This window comes from Nerophis ophidion, linkage group LG05 (assembly GCF_033978795.1).
Source record: "Nerophis ophidion isolate RoL-2023_Sa linkage group LG05, RoL_Noph_v1.0, whole genome shotgun sequence".
Lineage (NCBI taxonomy): Eukaryota > Metazoa > Chordata > Actinopteri > Syngnathiformes > Syngnathidae > Nerophis > Nerophis ophidion.
In genome coordinates, this window is record NC_084615.1 from 15074358 (window position 1) to 15090911 (window position 16554).

At 37.7% G+C, this 16554-nt stretch overlaps 1 protein-coding gene across 4 annotated transcripts in view; it reads left to right on the top strand.

The window, feature by feature from the left end:
• Nucleotides 1–16554, top strand: part of ubxn1 (UBX domain protein 1) — a 22903-nt gene continuing 6349 nt past the window's right edge. For 2 of the 4 annotated variants that reach the window (XM_061900167.1, XM_061900163.1), the window contains exons 1-5: nt 1–78; nt 1687–1751; nt 5542–5595; nt 13336–13445; nt 13514–13592. In XM_061900167.1, coding sequence (XP_061756151.1) covers nt 16–78; nt 1687–1751; nt 5542–5595; nt 13336–13445; nt 13514–13592 — 371 coding nt within the window. In that variant the 5' untranslated portion in view covers nt 1–15. The other 2 variants (XM_061900164.1, XM_061900165.1) reach the window with 2 other exon arrangements.

Here is a 16554-nt window from a genome sequence, read left to right on the forward strand (position 1 = left end):
TATTTTAATTCAGCGATGTCGTTTTGCTTCCGTTTGACCTGCGTCGGCTTCCGTACACGCGGATGCAGTGGCCAAAGTGTGAGTAAGCTAGCTATGATTCTCACGGAACCATTCTTCCATTAGAGGAGGTTTCCTTGCACTATGCCGCTCTTTCACGCACGGAGACACATATTTATTTATTCATTTATTCACTTGAAGTGTTTGTTGGCGGCGCGCTCACTTCCGCTTTTATCTTTTATGTTGGCTTCAAAGCTGACGCTAGCTAGCAGCATTCATGCTAACTAACTAACATTAATGCTAACTAACAAACAGTTGTGCTAACTAGCTGTCATGCTAACTAACAGTCATGCTAACTAACAGTCATGCTAACTAACAATCATGCTAAGTAGCAGTCATGCTAACAAAGAGTCGTGCTAATTAACAAACAGGCGTGCTAACTAGCTAGCAGTCATTCTAACTAACTAATAGCCATGCTAACTAGCAGTCATGCTAACTAACTAACAGTCGTGCTAACTAGCAGTGATGCTAACTAACTAACAGTCTAGCTAAGTAGCTGTAATGCTAACTAACATGAATGCTAACTAACAGTCGTGCTAACTAGCAGTCATGCTAACTAACTAGCAGTCGTTCTAACATTCATGCTAACTAACTAACAGTCGTGCTAACTAGCAGTGATGCTAACTAACTAACAGTCTAGCTAAGTAGCTGTAATGCTAACTAACATGAATGCTAACTAACAGTCGTGCTAACTAGCAGTCATGCTAACTAACTAGCAGTCGTTCTAACATTAATGCTAACAAACAGTCATGCTAACTAGCAGTCATGCTAACTAACTAATATTAATGATAACAAACAGTCATGCTAACTAACAGTCATGTTACTAACTAGCAGTCATGCTAACTTACAGTCATGCTAACTTACAGTCATGCTAACTAACAGTCATGCTAACTAGCAGTCGTGCTAACTAACTAGCAGTCAAGCTAACGAACAGTCATACTAACTAACATTCATGCTAAATAACAGTCATGCTAACTAACATTCATGCTAACAGTCATGCTAACTTACATTCATGTTAACTAACAGTCATGCTAAATAATAGTCATGCTAACTAATGTTCATGCTAACTAACAGTCATGCTAACTAACAGTCATGCTAACTAACATTCATGCTAACTACAATCATGCTAACTAGCAGTCATGCTAACTAACATTCATTCAAACAATGCTAACTAACATTCATGCTAACTAGCAGTCATGCTAACTCCAGTATAGTTTGTCGTCCTTCCACACAACAAGATTGGAGTAAAATGGTGGTAAGCCAACAATAATTATGTGGGTGAAGATACTTGACCACAGGAAAGTTCATGTTTTGAGCTGTTGTAGTTCAACTAACTAGCTAAAGTTCAATGGACTAGTTTTGTGTCAGTGCAAGAAAAGAATTGATTGAAAGTGCTAACTGTATACTGATACATGTTTGTGTCTCTCAGCTGACCATGAAAGTGCTAACTGTATACTGATACATGTTTGTGTCTTTCAGCTGACCATGAAAGTGCTAACTGTATACTGATACATGTTTGTGTCTTTCAGCTGACCATGAAAGTGCTAACTGTATAATGATACATGTTTGTGTCTCTCAGGTGACCATGAAAGTGCTAACTGTATACTGATACATGTTTTTGTCTTTCAGCTGACCATGGCAGACTTATCAACACTCGAGACCCTTTTGGAGATGGGCTTTGACCCAAACAGGGCGTGAGTCACACAGGTTGTGTTGTGTTGTGTTGCAGAGAGAGATGAGTATTGTTGTCACTACAGTAAGTGTGTTGTGTTACCAAGAGATGAGTATTGTTGTGTTGTGTTACAGAGAGATGAGTATGGTTGTGTTGCAGAGAGATGAGTATTGTTGTGTTGTGTTACAGAGAGTGATGAGTATTGTTGTCACTACAGTAAGTGTGTTGTGTTACAGAGAGATGAGTATGGTTGTGTTGTGTTGCAGAGAGAGATGAGTATTGTTATCACTACTCTAAGTGTTTTGTGTTACAGAGAGATGAGTATGGTTGTGTTGCAGAGAGATGAGTATTGTTGTGTTGTGTTACAGAGAAAGATGAGTATTGTTGTCACCACAGTAAGTGTGTTGTATTACAGAGAGAGATGAGTATGGTTGTGTTGTGTTGTCTTGCAGAGAGAGATTAGTAAGGTTGTGTTGTGTTGTGTTGTGCTGCAGAGAGATGAGTATTTTGGTGTTGTGTTGCAGAAATGAGTATTGTTGTGTTGCAGAGAGAGATGAGTATGGTTGTGTTGTGTTGAAGAGAGATGAGTATCGTTGTCACTACGGTAACTGTGTTGTGTTACAGAGAGAGATGAGTATGGTTATCAGTAAAGTAAGTGTGTTGTGTTGCAGAAATGAGTATTGTTGTGTTGTGTTGCAGAGAGAGATGAGTATTGTTGTCACTACGGTAAGTGTGTTGTGTTGCAGAGAGAGATGAGTATGGTTATCAGTAAAGTAAGTGTGTTGTGTTGCAGAAATGAGTATTGTTGTGTTGTGTTGCAGAGAGAGATGAGTATTGTTGTCACTACGGTAAGTGTGTTGTGTTGCAGAGAGAGATGAGTATGGTTGTGTTGTGTTGCAGAGAGATGAGTATGGTTGTGTTGTGATACAGAGAGAGATGAGTATGGTTGTGTTGTGTTACAGAGAGAGATGAGTATTGTTGTCACCACAATAAGTGTGTTGTGTTGCAGAGAGAGATGAGTATGGTTGTGTTGTGTTGCAGAGAGAGATGAGTATTGTTGTGTTGTGTTACAGAGAGAGATGAGTATTCTTGTCACTACAGTGTGTTGTGTTACAGAGGGATGAGTATGGTTGTGTTGCAGAGAGATTAATAATGTTGTGTTGTGTTACAGAGAGAGATGAGTATTGTTGTCACCACAATAAGTGTGTTGTGTTACAGAGAGAGATGAGTATGGTTGTGTTGTATTGCAGAGAGAGATGAGTATTGTTGTCACTACGGTAAGTGTGTTGTGTTGCAGAGAGAGATGAGTATGGTTGTGTTGTGTTGCAGAGAGATGAGTATGGTTGTGTTGTGTTGTGATACAGAGAGAGATGATTATGGTTGGGTTGTGTTACAGAGAGATGGTTATGGTTGTGTTGTGTTATAGAGAGAGATGAGTATGGTTGTGTTGCAGAGAGAGATGAGTATTGTTGTGTTGTGTTACAGAGAGAGATGAGTATTGTTGTCACTACAGTAAGTGTGTTGTGTTGCAGAGCAAGATGAGTATCTATGTGTTGTGTTACAGAGAGATGAGTATGGTTGTGTTGTGTTCCAGAGAGAGATGAGTATTGTTGTCACTACAGTAAGTGTGTTGTGTTGCAGAGAGATGAGTATGGTTGTGTTGTGTTGCAGAGAGAGATGAGTATTGTTGTGTTGTGTTGTGTTGCAGAGAGAGATGAGTATGGTTGTGTTGTGTTACAGAGAGATGAGTATGGTTGTGTTGTGTTCCAGAGAGAGGTGAGTATTGTTGTCACTACAGTAAGTGTGTTGTGTTGCAGAGAGATGAGTATGGTTGTGTTGTGTTGCAGAGAGAGATGAGTATTGTTGTCACTACAGTAAATGTGTTGTTGTTAGAGAGAGATCAATTTTGTTGTGTTGTGTTACAGAGAGATGAGTATGGTTGTGTTGTCCTCAGAGAGTGTGTTGTGTTGCAGAAATTGATATTGTTGTGTTTTGTTGCAGAGAGAGATGAGTATTGTTGTGTTGCAGAAATGAGTATTGTTGTGTTGTGTTACAAAGAGATGAGTATGGTTGTGTTGTGTTGCAGAGAGATGAGTATGGTTGTCACTACACTGTGTTGTGTTGCAAAGAGAGATGAGTATGGTTGTGTTGCAGAGAGAGATCAGTATTGTTGTATTCTGTCGCATTGAGTATTGTTGTGTTGCAAAAATGAGTATTGTTGTGTTGTGTTATGAAAAGAGATGAGTATGGTTGTGTTTTGTTGCAGAGAGATGAGTATTGTTTTCACCACAGTAAGTGTGTTGTGTTACACAGAGATGAGTATGGTTGTGTTGTGCTGCAGAGAGAGATGAGTATGGTTGTGTTGCAGAGAGAGACGAGTATTGTTTTCACCACAGTAAGTGTGTTGTGTTACAGAGAGAGATGAGTATGGTTGTGGTGTGTTACAGAGACATATGAGTATTTTTATCAGTAAAGTAAGCGTGGTGTGTTAAAGAAATTAGTATTGTTGTGTTGTGTTGCGTTACAGAGAGGGATGAGTAAGGTTGTGTTGTGTTAACTTACACAGAGAGATGTGTAAGGTTGTGTTGTGTTACAGAGAGAAATGAGTATTGTTGTGTTACAGAGAGAGATGAGTAAGGTTGTGTTGTGTTGTGTTACAGAGAGAGATGAGTATAGTTGTGTTACAGAGAGATGAGTATTGTTGTGTTGTGTTACAGAGAGGGATGAGTAAGGTTGTGATGTGTTACAGAGAGATGGGTAAGGTTGTGTTGTGTTGTGTTACAGAGAGAGATGAGTAAGGTTGTGTTGTGTTACAGAGAGATGAGTAAGGTTGTGTTGTGTTGTGTTACAGAGAGAGATGAGTAAGGTTGTGTTGTGTTACAGAGAGAGAGAGATGAGTAAGGTTGTGTTGTGTTAACAGAAAGAGAGATGAGTAAGGTTGTGTTGTGTTACAGAAAGAGAGATGAGTAAGGTTGTGTTGTGTTACAGAAAGAGATGAGTAAGGTTGTGTTGTGTTACATAGAGAGATGAGTAAGGTTTTGTTGTGTTACAGAGAGAGAGATGAGTAAGGTTGTGTTGTGTTACAGAAAGAGATGAGTATGTTTGTGTTGTGTTACAGAGAAAGAGATGAGTAAGTTTGTGTTACATAGAGAGATGAGTAAGGTTGTGTTGTGTTACAGAGAGAGAGATGAGTAAGGTTGTGTTACAGAGAGGGATGAGTAAGGTTGTGTTGTGTTAACTTACACAGAGAAATGAGTATTGTTGTGTTGTGTTACAGAGAGGGATGAGTAAGGTTGTGTTGTGTTACAGAGAGAGATGCGTAAGGTTGTGTTGTGTTACAGAGAGAGATGCGTATCGTTGTGTTGTGTTACAGAGAGAGATGAGTAAGATAGTGATGTGTTACAGAGAGAGGAGTAAGGTTGTGTTCTGTTGTGTTACAGAGAGAGATGAGTAAGGTTGTGTTGTGTTACAGAGAGATGAGTAAGGTTGTGTTGTGTTGTGTTACAGAGAGAGATGAGTAAGGTTGTGTTGTGTTACAGAGAGAGATGAGTAAGGTTGTGTTGTGTTACAGAGAGAGATGAGTAAGGTTGTGTTGTGTAACAGAGAGAGATGAGTAAGGTTGTGTTGTGTTACAGAGAGAGATGAGTAAGGTTGTGTTGTGTTACAGAGAGAGATGAGTAAGGTTGTGTTGTGTTACAGAGAGAGATGAGTAAGGTTGTGTTGTGTTGTGTTACAGAAAGAGAGATGAGTAAGTTTGTGTTGTGTTGTGTTACAGAGAGGGATGAGTAAGTTGGTATTGTGTTGTGTTACAGAGAGAGGGCGGTGGCCAGCACTGACAACCAGGGTATTGAACAAGCCATGGACTGGTGAGTTGGAACTAGAACTGGAATTTTAACTGGAAATGAGAATATTAATTTTTGAAATCATCTCTTCCTGAAAAGGCCAAATGCCATTTTACTTTAAAGGAATGTATTTTTTAAAAGTAACGTTTATATCTAGACTATATATAATATATTACTCACATGGACTATAGAATATATTACTCTCATGGACTATAAAATATATTACTCTCATGGACTATAGAATATATTACTCTCATGGACTATAAAATATATTACTCACATGGACTATAAAATATATTACTCACATGGACTATAAAATATATTACTCACATGGACTATAGAATATATTACTCACATGGACTATAGAATATATTACTCTCATGGACTATAGAATATATTACTCTCATTGACTATAGAATATATTACTCACATGGACTATAGAATATATTACTCACATGGAGTATAAAATATATTACTCACATGGACTATAGAATATATTACTCTCATGGACTATAGAATATTTGACTCACATGGACTATAAAATATATTACTCACATGGACTATAAAATACATTACTCACATGGACTATAGAATATATTACTCACATGGACTATATAATATATTACTCTCATGGACTATAGAATATATTACTCACATGGACTATATAATATATTACTCTCATGGACTATAGAATATATTACTCACATGGACTATAAAATATATTACTCACATGGACTATAGAATATATTACTCTCATGGACTATAGAATATATTACTCACATGGACTATAGAATATATATTAATCACATGGACTATAAAATATATTACTCACATGGACTATACAATATATTACTCACATGGACTATAAAATATATTACTCACATGGACTATAGAATATATTACTCTCATGGACTATATAATATATTACTCACATGGACTATAGAATATATTACTCACATGGACTATAGAATATATTACTCACATGGACTATAAAATATATTACTCACATGGACTATAGAATATATTACTCACATGGACTATAAAATATATTACTCACATGGACTATAGAATATATTACTCACATGGACTATAGAATATATTACTCACATGGACTATAAAATATATTACTCACATGGACTATACAATATATTACTCGCATGGACTATACAATATATTACTCACATGGAGTATAAAATATATTACTCACATGGACTATACAATATATTACTCACATGGACTATACAATATATTACTCACATGGACTATAAAATATATTACTCACATGGAGTATAAAATATATTACTCACATGGACTATACAATATATTACTCACATGGACTATAAAATATATTACTCACATGGACTATAGAATATATTACTCACATGGACTATAAAGTATATTACTCACATGGACTATAAAATATATTACATGGACTATAAAATATATTACTCACATGGACTATAGAATATATTACTCACATGGACTATAGAATATATTACTCACATGGACTATAAAATATATTACTCACATGGACTATATAATGTTTTACTAGTAGTTACACATCAATAACACTGTTGTACTTACATGTGTACAGTAGTTACACATCAATAGCACTATTATTGTACTTACATGTGTACAGTAGTTACACATCAATAACACTATTGTACTTACATGTGTACAGTATTTACACATCAATAACACTATTATTGTACTTACATGTGTACAGTAGTTACACATCAATAACACTATTATTGTACTTACATGTGTACAGTAGTTACACATCAATAACACTATTATTGTACTTACATGTGTACAGTAGTTACACATCAATAACGCTATTGTTGTACTTAAATGTGTACAGTAGTTACACATCAATAACACTATTATTGTACTTACATGTGTACAGTAGTTACACATCAATAACACTATTGTTGTATTTACAGTGAAGAAAATAAGTATTTGAACACCCTGCTATTTTGCAAGTTCTCCCACTTAGAAATCATGAAAGGGTTTGAAATTTTCCCGGTAGGTACATGTCCACTGTATGAGAGATGACCTAAAAAGAAAAATCCAGAAATCACAATGTATGATTTTTTTTTAAACAATTTATTTGTTCGATACAGCTAAAAATAAGTATTTGAACACCTGTCTATCAGCTAGAAGTCTGAACCTCAAAGACCTGTTAGTCCGCCTTTAAACGTCCTCCTCCTCTCCACTGTATTATCCTGAATCAGAGACACCTGTGTGAGGTTGTTAGCTGCATAAAGACACCTGTCCACCCCATACAATCAGTAAGACCCAAACATTCAGCATGGCTAAGAGCAAAGAGCTGTCCAAAGACACCAGAGACAAAATTGTACAACTCCACAAGGATGGAAAGGGCTACGGACAAATTGCCAAGCAGCTTGGGCAAAAAAGGTCCACTGTTGGAGGAATCATTAGAAAATGGAAGAAGCTGAACATGACGGTCAATCTCAATGGGAGTGGAGCCCCATGCAAGATATCACCTGGTGGGGTCCCAATGATGCTAAGAAAGGTGAGGAATCAGCCCAGGACAACACGGCAGGACTTAGTCAATGACCTGACAAGAGCTGGGACCACTGTTTCCATGGTCACTGTTGCTAATACACTAAGACGTCATGCTTTGAAATCATGCAAGGCACGGAAGGTTACCCTGCTTACACCAGCACATGTTAAGGCCCGTCTTAAGTTTGTCAATGACCACTTTGATGATCCAGAGAAGTCATGGGTGAAAGTTTTGTGGACAGATGAGACCAAAATTTACCTTTTTGGTCAGAATTCCACTATGCGTGTTTGGAGAAAGAAGAATGATACGTACCATCCCAAGAACACCATCCCTACTAGAGATGCGTGGATAGGCAATTATATCATCCGCAACCGCATCACCAAAGTCGTCATCCACCCGAACCAACATTTTATCAGAACCGTACCCGCCCGCTAACTGCCCGCTGAAATACATCAGAGGTCGGCCACCTTTACCACTCACAGAGCTATTTTAACCTGTTCCACAGAGTAATGAAGACAATTGGAGCCGCTAATGTTCTCACGACTATTAAATAGCGTTCATCTTGATGACTAGAATATGGGCGTGCTGTGAAGCCATTGCCTTAGACACCTTCAACAACATGTACGAACCGATTGTTAGTCCGGCAACATGTTGTGTGCAGCTTCAGCAATCACATGTACAAGATTGAAAGGCATACTGGGTGATACAGAGTACACTGATGGTTGTGATATGAACAACTTTAACACTTACTAATATGCGCCACGCTGTGAAGCCACACCAAACAAAATTGACAAACACATTTCGGAGAACATCCTCACAGTAACACAATATAAACGCAACACAACAAATACCCAGAATCCTTTGTATCCGTGAGCCTTCCTGAATATATTTTACACCCCCGCACCCCCAACCCCGCCCACCTTACCGACGCACGGGGGGGTTTGCTGCTAGCAGGGTGTATAAAATAGTCAGGAATTGTCACGGATACAAAGGATTCTGGGTATTTGTTGTGTTGCGTTTATGTCGTGTTACTGTGAGGATGTTCTCCCGAAATTTGTTTGTCAATCTTGTATTGTGTGGCTTCAGAGCGTGGCGCATATTACTAAGAGTGTTAAAATTGTTTATATCACAACCATTAGTGTACTCTGTGTCACCCAGCATGCCTTGCAGTCGTGTGCGTATTGCCGCAGAAGCCACACACAACATGATGCTGGACGGACAAGTAGGTCGTACATGTTGTAGAAGGCGACAAAGCCAATGGCTTCATAGCACGCCCTAATACATATTATCTGGGTGATTGCCGGCAGTCAACCTAGAGAATAATAGCGTCCCCTATTGTCTTCTTCGCCTTATGACACAGGTCTTAAATGGTTCTTTGAATGGCAAAGGATACCGATCCCAGAACCATGTATATCAAATATTTCCGGATGGTACAAACCGCCACCCGCTCGAATCTAATTAAAATAAATTTTTCCGTCATGTCACACGCCCGACCCGCGGATGAGACCGCAAACCACGCATCTCTAATCCCTACTGTGAAGCATGGGGGTGGTAGCATCATGCTTTGGGGGTGTTTCTCTGCTCATGGGACAGGAAAACTGTACTGTATTAAGGAGAGGATGACTGCAGCCATGTATTTCATGCTTTGGGGATGTTTCTCTGCTCATGGGACAGGAAAACTGTACTGTATTAAGGAGAGGATGACTGCAGCCATGTATTATGAGATTTTGGCCAAAAACCTCCTTCCCTCAGTCCGATCATTGAAGATGAGTCCTGGCTGGATCTTCCAACATGACAATGACCCAAAGCACACAGCCAGGAAAACCAAGAAGTGGCTTCTTAAGAACCATATCAAGGTTCTGGAGTGGCCTAGCCAGTCTCCAGACCTAAATCCAATTGAAAATCTTTGGAGGGAGCTGAAAGTCTGTGTTACTCAGCGACAGCCCAGAAACCAGACTGATCTAGAGAAGATCTGTGTGGAGGAGTGGGCCAAAATCCTTCCTGCAGTCCGTGCAAAACTGCTGAAGAACTACAGGAAACATTTGACCTCTGTAATTGCAAACGAAGGCTATTTTACCAAATATTAATGTTGGAGTTCAAATACTCTTTTTCAGCTGGATCACACGAGTAAATTGTTAAAAAAATCATAGATTGTGATTTCTGGATTTTTCTTTTTAGGTCATCTCTCATACAGTGGACATGCACCTACCGGGAACATTTCAGACCCCTCCATGATTTCTAAGTGGGAGAACCTACAAAATAGCAGGGTGTTCAAATACTTATTTTCTTTACTGTATGTATATATTTATACTGTATATATGAACATTTTCTCACATTTCCCTGGTTGAAACCCTCTCAAAGTTCACTACAGTAATAGAGTAGTGTTTCTCAAATGGGCGTATGCGTACCCCTGGGGGTACTTGAAGGTATCCCAGGGGGTATGTGAGATTTTTTAAAAATAGCAAAAATCCTTTATAAATGTATTTATTCAATAATACTTCAACAAAGTATGAATGTAAGTTAAAAAAATTAACATCAAATCAAGTACTTGGCTATTCCATTAATTACCATAAACCCAGAGTTTTCCCCCATGCCATGACGGTTTGATCCTACCTGCCGGTGCCGCACGGCATCAACTGTCAATCAACTATCAATGGAGAAAACAATGGAGGCGTGGTTAAAGCGTAGCAGTAAAGCATCTGAAAACGAGGAGGAACATGTGCCAAATAAGGCCTAACCAGAGCCAGCACAATTCAGACAGTATTCCGAAGAATATGTGTTAATGGGATTTACGGCTTCGAGTTGTAACCCCCCCAAGGCATTGTGTTTTTTCTGTGGAGAAATGTTAGCTAACAGCGGCATGAAGCCCGCACATCTTCAGCGGCATCCCCGGACAAGACACGCTTGCCATGTCGGTAAGCCACCTGATTTTTTTAAAGAGGAGACTAAATGAATCTCAAGGCACGATGCGGAAGGCGTCCACAATATCACCAAGACTGACAAAGTCTCTCAGTGAAGCACAAACTCAGGTTTCTCACTAAAATGTCCGTCAAAAAGAACTGTGAAAAGAAGTGCAACAATGCAATATTCAGTGTTGACAGCTAGATTTTTTGTGGACATGTTCCATAAATATTGATGTTAAAGATTTCTTTTTTTGTGAAGAAATGTTTAGAACTAAGTTCATGAATCCAGATGGATCTCTATTACAATCCCCAAAGAGGGCACTTTAAGTTGATGATTACTTCCACGTGTAGAAATCTTTATTTATAATTGAATCACTTGTTTATTTTTCAACAAGTTTTTAGTTATTTTATATCTTTTTTCCAAATAGTTCAAGAAAGACCACTACAAATGAGCAATATTTTGCACTGTTATACAATTTAATAAATCAGAAACTGATGACATAGTGCTGTAATTTACGTATTTATCTCTTTTTTTCAACCAGAAATGCTTTGCTCTGATTAGGGGGTACTTGAATGAAAAAGCTGTTCACAGGGGGTACATCACTGAAAAAAAGAGATAAGGAAGTAAAATACAGCACTTTTTCATCAGTTTCTGATTTCTTAAATTGTATAACAGTGCAAAATATTGCTCATTTGTAGTGGTCTTTCTTGAACTATTTGGGAAAAAAAGATATAAAAATAACTAAAAACTTGTGAAAAATAAACAAGTGATTCAATTATAAATAAAAATTTCCACACATAGAAGTAATCAACTTAAAGTGCCCTCTTTGGGGATTAAAGAAATGTTTAACATCAATATTTATGGAACATGTTCACAAAAAAATCTAGCTGTCAACACTGAATATTGCATTGTTCTATTTCTTTTGACAGTTTATGAACTTACGTTCATATTTTGTTGAAGGATTATTCAATAAATATACTTATAAAGGATTTTTGAATTGTTGCTATTTTTAGGATATTTCTTAAAAATCTCACGTACCCCTTGGCATACCTTCAAGTACCCCCAGGGGTACGCGTACCCCCATTTGAGAACCACTGCATTAGAGAATGAAACCAAAGTTTAAAACCTGTTTTTAAAGACTGTGGGATTTTTGGAGCTCCTAATAAGTCCAGGATTTATCATAAAGCACGCAGCATTTCTACACGCAACCAGAGTTGGTCCTGCATAATTTATTTGTTTTTCTTTGTCATGAAAAAGGGAGTTTTTTTTGGGTTGGTGCACTAATTGTAAGTGTATCTTGTGGGCGGTATAGCTTGGTTGGTAGAGCGGCCGTGCCAGCAACTTGAGGGTTGCAGGTTCGATTCCCGCTTCCGCCATCCCAGTCACCGTTGTTGTGTCCTTGGGCAAGAAACTTTACCCACCTGCTCCCAGTGCCACCCACACTGGTTTAATTGTAACTTAGATATTGGGTTTCACTATGTAAAGCGCTTTGAGTCACTTGAGAAAAGCGCTATATAAATATAATCCACTTCACGTATCTTGTGTTTTTAAAAAAAATTCTTCTGCGGCCCGGTACCAATCGAGCCGCGGCCCGGTGGTTGGGGACCACTGCTGTAGAGGACACATGGCATAAAGAAGATGGATGACAGTGGTCTACAATAGTGGTCTCCAACCACCGGGCCGCGGCTCGATTGGTACCGGGCCGCAGAATAATTTTTTGTTAATTTTATTTTTTTTAATTTGGGGCGGTTTAGCTCGGTTGGTAGAGTGGCCGTGCCAGCAACTTGAGGGTTGCAGGTTCGATTCCCGCTTCCGCCATCCTAGTCACTGCCGTTGTGTCCTTGGGCAAGACACTTTACCCACCTGCTCCCAGTGCCACCCACACTGGTTTGAATGTAATTTAGATATTGGGTTCCACTATGTAAAGCGCTTTGAGTCACTAGAGAAAAAGCGCTATATAAATATAATTCACTTCACTTAATTTAAAATGTTTTTTTTAATTTATTTAGTTTTTTAATTAAATCAACATAAAAAAACACAAAATACACTTACAATTAGTGCACCTACCCAAAAAAAACTCCCTTTTTCATGACAAAAAAATAAATAAATTTACATTTTTTTTAAAAATCACCCCCAACCGGCCGCGGGAAATATTATCAAGCGTTGACCGGTCCGCAGCTACAAAAAGCTTGGGGACCACTGGTCTACATGACACACACACACACACGCACACACACACACACACACACACAATGTCATGTTCGGGTGGGAAAAGATGTTGTTGGTCATGTGACCATGTGAGCTGTAAAGGGTCATCAGTGTGTGGTCTCCAGGTTAATGGAGCACGAAAACGACCCCGACATAGACCAGCCCTACAAACCTCCAGTGGAGAACATCACACAGCAGCCTGCACTCGACCACACAGCTGGAGATACAGGTGGAGGTACAGGTGGAGGTGTTGTCATCCACCCTGCTTCACTACTCTTCTTCTTCTTCTTCTTCTTCTTGCAGTTGCCAGTGGAGAAGGCAGCCAGGTTGGTGAAGCTGACACTTCCATGGCGGCGGAGGACAAACTAGAGCAAGTCAAGAGGTCAGAGGTCACTGTTTCTTATCAATACATAGATAGCAGTGTTGGTGCCAGGGATCTTCCAAACGGGGTCCCAGGGACCCCATCAAGTCATAAAAATGGGGTCCCACTTTTTTCTAAGCATTTTGCAAAAATATTATAAATACATGCTGTTATATCTCACATTCTAGATTGTGTTCTACTAACCATGTTTCCATATGAGTTGGGAAATTGTGTTAGATGTAAATATAAACGGAATACAATGATTTGCAAATCATTTTCAACCCATATTCAGTTGAATATGCTACAAAGACAACATGTTTGATTTTCAAACTGATAAACATTTTTTTGTTTGCAAATAATCATTAACTTTAGAATTTGATTCCAGCAACATGTGACAAAGAAGTTGGGAAAGGTGGCAATATATACTGATAAAGTTGAGGAATGCTCATCAAACACTTATTTGGAACATCCCACAGGTGAGCAGGCTGATTGGGAACAGGTGGGTGCCATGATTGGGTAAAAAAGCAGCTTCCATGAAATGCTAAGTAATTCACAAACAAGGATGGGGTGAGGGTCACCACTTTGTAAGCAAATTGTCGAACAGTTTTAGAACAACATTTCTCAATGAGTTATTGCAAGGAATTTAGGGATTTTACCATCTACAGTCCGTAAAATCATCAAAAGGTTCAGAGAACCTGGAGAAATTACTGCACGTAAGCGATGATATTACGGACCTTTGATCCCTCAGGCGGTACTGCATCAAAAACCGACAGTGTGTAAAGGATATCACCACATGGGCTCAGGGACACCTCACAAAACCACTGTCAGTAACTACAGTTGGTTGCTACATCTGTAAGTGCAAGTTAAAACTCTACTATGCAAAGCCAAACCCATTTATCAACAACACCAAGGTACGCCGCTGGCTTTGCTGGGCCCGAGCTCATCAAAGATGGACGGATGCAAAGTGGAAAAGTGTTCTGTGGTCTGACGAGTCCACATTTCAAATTATGCTTGGAAACTGTGGACGTGGCGTCCTTCAGAACAGAGGAAAATAACCATCCGGATTGTTATAGGCGCGAAGTTCAAAAGCCAGCATCTGTGATGGTATGGGGGTGTATTAGTGCCCAAGGCATGGGTAACTTACACATCTGTGAAGGCACCATTAATGCTGAAAGGTCCATACAGGTTTTGGAGCAACATATGTTGTCATCCAAGCAACGTTATCATGGACACCCCTGCTTATTTCAGCAAGACAATGCAAGCCAGCGTGGTTTTGTAAAAAAAAGAGTGCAGGTACTTTCCTGGCCCGCCTGCAGTCCAGACCTGTCTCCCATGGAAAATGTGTGGCGCATTATGAAGCGTAAAATACGACAGCGGAGACCCCGGACTGTTGAACGACTGAAGCAAAACAAGAATGAGAATTAATTCCACTTTCAAAGCTTCAAAAATTAGTTTCCTCAGTTCCCAAACGTTTATTGAGTGTTGTTGAAAGAAAAGGTGATGTAACACAGTGGTGAACATGCCCTTTCCCAACTACTTTGGCACGTGTTGCAGCCATGAAATTCAAAGTTAATTATTATTTGCAAAAAAAAAATTAAGTTTATGAGTTTGAACATCAAATATGTTGTCTTTGTAGTGCATTCAACTGAATATGGGTTGAAAGGGATTTGCAAATCATTGTATTCTGTTTATTTTTACATCTAACACAATTTCCCAAATCATATGGAAACGGGGTTTGTATATGATCCTGTTATATCTCACATTCTATATTGTCTTTTGTCATAAACGTTACTTTGTTCATTACAAAAATAATACAAACGAAAACTAATTTGAATACATATGTAAATGTATTCACTTCTAAACATTCTTTCACTTTCTTCTTTCCTTCATGGATCTAAACTTGACTTTTTTCTATTTCAATTTTTCTAGTAATGTATTTATGCCAGGTCATACTTACATTATTTATTTAACTCTACATCCATCCCTCATTTCTGAGTAGTTGTTTGTTAGATTTCTGCCCTTTTTGTCAAAGAAAACTGGTTTATTTTTTATTTTTTATGGCAAACACACAACATATGCAAAATTTGTCCGAGGTGTAATAGTTGATGTAAGCCCTAGATAGATCAATACTTCATAACAACATTGACTTTGATTCAATATTATGTTTGAGCTTGGTTTTATTAGTCAACATTGCAGCTTTTTATAAAGTTCATTTCACCCGGAAGATATTTTATTCCACTTTTGTTTATTTTCATAGCATTTTTAGAATGGGCCTTTAAAACATGACCCCCCTGCTATATAGATAATACAAAATAAAAAGTAAAAAAAGTACATAATACAAAATAAAAAGTAGATAATACAAAATGAAAGTATAAAAAGTAGATAATACAAAATAAAAAGTACATAATACAAAATAAAAAGTGTAAAAATTAGATAATACAAAATAAAAAGTATAAAAAGTACATAATACAAAATAAAAAGTATAAAAAGTGGATGATACAAATTAAAAAGTATAAAAAGTAGATAATACAAAATAAAATGTATGAAAAGTAGATAATACAAAATAAAAAGTAGATAATACAAAATAAAATGTATAAAAAGTAGATAATACAAAATAAAAAGTAGATAATACAAAATAAAATGTATAAAAAGTAGATAATACAAAATAAAAAGTAGATAATACAAAATAAAAAGTAGATAATATAAAATAAAATGTATAAAAAGTAGATAATACAAAATAAGATGTATACAAAGTAGTTCATACAAAATAAAAAGTATAAAAAGTAGATAATACAAAATAAAAAGTATAAAAAGTAGATAATACAAAACAAAATGTAAAAAAAGTAGATAATAAAAAATAAAAAGAAGATAGTACAAAATAAAAAGTCACATGCTAACTTGTCAGCAACTTCTCCAAGACACTCATTTTCAACACTCCTCACACATCAACACAAGTCATTGTCTTTGTGACTTATCTTCTCCA